General features: G+C 40.9%; 1 protein-coding gene across 1 annotated transcript in view; it reads right to left on the bottom strand.

Annotated features, from left to right (window-relative positions):
- Positions 1-2359: 2359 nt before the first annotated feature.
- Positions 2360-4100, bottom strand: part of tmem8b (transmembrane protein 8B) — a 66472-nt gene continuing 64731 nt past the window's right edge. Inside the window, exon 13 of the mRNA XM_024276287.2 lies at positions 2360-3441. Within this exon, the coding sequence (XP_024132055.1) occupies positions 3106-3441 (336 nt within the window). The 3' untranslated portion in view covers positions 2360-3105. The remainder of the gene's footprint in view (positions 3442-4100) is intronic.

Raw genomic sequence — 4100 nt, forward strand, 5'->3', positions numbered from 1 at the left:
ATGTGTTGCCCCCTACAGGTTGAAATGAGGTATTACAGTTGAATTTTGTGATTGGTTAACTGGTGTAGGTCCCGCGTCATTTCAGAAGTTTCATGTCATCATGCTCTGCAGCTCCAGTATATAAGCCCCGCCCATTCTTGATACTGTTCCAGTCGGTCGTTATCGCGTTAGCTTTAGCATGGCTCGTAGCTGCTTTGTCTACGGTTGTCAAAATTTTGATGGTTTGCACAACTTTCCTGTGGACTTGGAAATTGGCCAACAGTGGTTTAGTCCAGCAAACTCCATCCTGGTGATGGGATTTCCAATAAACATTTCACTCTGGATTGTTTGCTAATACGTTAACTTTTTTTTAGCTATGATGCTAGCGGGATTTTACCATTCAGACCCTTTTTGTTTTATCCTGACTTTTTTAAAGTTATAAAACTGATATGTATTTTCAGAGCGCTGAGAGCTAGGCTCTAATGTAGATGGCTGACGAATAATGATGACATCATCGAGTGGGAGTGACATCTAAATTTAAAGACATATCTCTCCAGAACTCGATTCCGCCTCAGAGATGAGTCAGTCAGACGTTATTAAATGTGTTCACGACTAGAACCCGTTTATAGCGCCCTAAATGTTTTCCACGTTAGCCGCAGGAGAATATTAACAATATCTGTAACGTCCAATCTTGTATGGAACACGAATGAAAACAGATTCCTCCATTCCTCTAAAAAGAAACATTACTGTGATTATTTCAACTCCCAACTTTCTTTAACAACACGTAAAACACGTTAGCGTACTCACAATAACACCCAATCTTGTTTGGAACTTGTGGAAAAAAACAAAAGACATGAACTTTTTGATGTATCGCCAGTACCCTTTCAAAATCGCATTATCAGTTAGCACAACCAGAATCCATAAATAAGGCGCTCCAAACCATCAGCTACATTGTCTTTTTTTATTTTAAATGCAGGCTTTGGAGTGTGCCTTCTACTACTCTGAAAAATACTGTATTTTTTTTAATTCAAATCGTTATTTAGGAGCTAACAAAAAAAAAGGCAGTTTTGTGACAGAATTTGTTGCATCCACTTGTAGATGACTAGATCTACATACGTCTTTATTTTAATTGTCTGAGCTGTTATCTGGCTCAAAACTGTACGGCTGGATAGCTCCGATATTTCTCGCCATTTTTGTTGCACTGCTAATGTTAGCTTCGGGTAGTGAGGTGCTGGAAGCTAGCAGAAGTGCATGTAAACAAAGAGCTCTCGGTTATGGAAATGGAAAGCGTGGGCGGGGTTGCTTAGAGGCAAATTCCTAATGAACTACACTCTACAGAAACTGTTCTAGAAAACAACACGTCATTTGAGTCTGGGTAAAAACGGTGTAATCGTGGTTCAAGTCCCACTATTTGTCACGCAGCTAAGTGTGTGAAATTTGTTCTCCGCGTTTGACCATCCCCTGGGGGAGCGGTGAGCTGCAGACACTCCAGAACCATTTGGAGGTTTATCCCCCCAGTCCAACTCCCTAATGCTGAGTGTCAAGCAGGGAGGCACTGGGTCCCATTTTAGTCTACGGGATTTGAACCCATCACCTTCCAATCTCAGGGCAAACACTCTACCACAAGGCCACTAAAAAAACAAACAAACAAAAAAAAAAAAACACTGGGAACGCCTTTGAAATGGATCAAAGACGATTGATCATAGTGGGACTTCAATATTCTTGGAGGAATTGACAGCTCTTTAGGAAATAGTTTGATTTGTCTCTAGATTAATATCTAAAAGCTGTAAGATTTGAAAAGCAAAGAAACCCAACACCGCAAAATATTTATGTTTATTTTTATGATATTTTTATTTTTGCTCTCAGTCAACAGATTCTGCGCAGAAGTTTGGCCACAAAGACCATCTTCTCTGAGCAGAAACAGCGAGTCTCAAACTCTGCTGTCCTTAAGAGCCCTAATAATTTCTGCCAGTGGTCCAGGTGCAATCGCCTCTCACCTTGCACTAAAGCATGTGCATTTGGCAAAATGATAAATTATTTGATCCTCTCTGAAATCATCTCATAAAAAAGACCCAGAGTGCAAAAGGAGTGATGGATCACACCTAAAAGAAATATAGCAGCCACATAAAACTCTCACGACTCTGCTTTTTCTTCCATGAGAAGCGAAAGTCTACGCATCGACAGCGCTGCTCTCAAGGTGCTTTAATGCAGCTGCTGCCGGGCACAAGAATTATTTATCTCTTTCTCTATTCTGGGCCGGATTCTGTTGACAGTCTTTGGTCTCACCGTGTGAGGATCAGCAGCTTCCATTAGGGCCAAGGGGTTGCTTTGTGATGTCTTTGTGAAAAAAGAAAAAATCTCAACAGCAACATTTAAAAGCTTCGGTAGCAGCAAAGTAATACCGAGACCAAGAAAGAAAACATTTATTGTTCATGAATGCGGAGTCACAGAGGTCCTGTCGGAAAAGAGCAGGGAGGTGAGTTGGTCTTGAGGTCTCTGGAGTATCCCTGCCTCCCCTCCGTCTCCCCTCCGTCAACCACCAGCACATTCGTGTAAAAGTGATACATTGCATTTGCAAAAGACAGTCTAACATTCCACATTACAGCTAGGTTTTACATTGGTGTGCCCACTGTTTTATATTATAAAAATGTACAGAATAACATTTTTTTGTGTCTCAGTGCAAAAGATAAATCACAAAAGAATTTCAGGGAAAGCCGTGCCCTTGATACATCGCCTCAACCGTGTTCCTTGTTCAAACAGTAAAGTAAGTTGCCAGCTTACGACCAGAAAAGAACCATTAGAAGCAGTTTTACAGTCACCGTCAAATAGCAGCAGTGGTTCAACTTTGACTTTAAATACATATTCACAAACAACAGTGTGCCACTGTACGCCCACAATTCATCAGAACTTCAGCTATGGATAATAATAATAATTACATACCGATCGTAAGTACCATGACTGTTACAACAAAAAAAAAAGAAAAACAAGAATTCCCTTGTGTCACATTAGGATTTAAATATTTACATGGTTTTTCCTTTTTTCTCTTCAAGTTCTGTGGCTTAAATTCCCATGTGTGAATTTACCGAGTAAAAGAAGGCAATGAAGTGTCTCTACGTTAGGAGTTTATCAGCTCTTACAGATGCTGTTGATGGTAATGATGGCTGGGTCCACCAGGCCCAATTCCTCGTGCTCGTTCACGCACAGCTGATAGCCGCAGCCCCGCTTGCGCTTCAGCGGGGTCACCTTGGAATCGGGTTTGGCTCGAGGCGGCAGCAGGAAGCCCACGCTCCCCGCGATCAGCATGTGCCATATGCTGTGGATGTAGAAGTAGTTCTCCTCCGTCTCCACAAAGGCGTACAGCGCCACGGCGGATGTCGCGATCATGGTGCCCGGGAACAGGAAGAACACCCAGCGCTTCCAGGTGGGCGGGTAGCAACGCCTTCGCCGGATGGTGCGCACGGTCTGAAAGGAAACAGTGCAAGAATGTTAGTCTCTGCTATTTTACTATAAACATGGTTTAAAAAGAGGGAAAGCTGAATTTACAGTTTGATTATGCTTTTGCATTGATTATCAAACCCAAACACATGATTGATCTGAATCTCGATCCACGATTTCATACATAAAAGTTTCAATTAAGTTTGTGGCGATACAATACTATCCAATTCTATTAAATTGGACAGTTCTCTTTCTGTGAAAAAAAGCATCAACACACATCTACAAACATTTACAGTTTTCCAGAAAGCCACACACAGGCAAATGTTAAATACTGTATTTTCCAAAGTATAAGAAAACTTTATATACAAGTCGCACTTTTGTGAGAAAAGTCTGACATTTCAGAAAAAAAAAATCCAGACGTAGCTAAAAACCAAAAATAAATACAAACAAGAATACTAATCTTTTGATCTGTGTAATAAAAATATCAAAGTTTAAGAGGAAAACAATCAGATTCTCTTCTGCCACTTTCAGTAGAAAATACTTATACTCAGATGCAGCGCCCTCTAGTGATTGTTACCAGAAACAACTGCTAAAAGACAACTGGGGCCCGTTTCAAGAAGCAGGTTCAACAAATTTAGAGTTCGAACCTGAACTTAGAGTCACTGGACTCAAAATTCTCAAACTCA

This window comes from Oryzias melastigma, linkage group LG9 (genome assembly GCF_002922805.2).
Source record: "Oryzias melastigma strain HK-1 linkage group LG9, ASM292280v2, whole genome shotgun sequence".
NCBI lineage: Eukaryota > Metazoa > Chordata > Actinopteri > Beloniformes > Adrianichthyidae > Oryzias > Oryzias melastigma.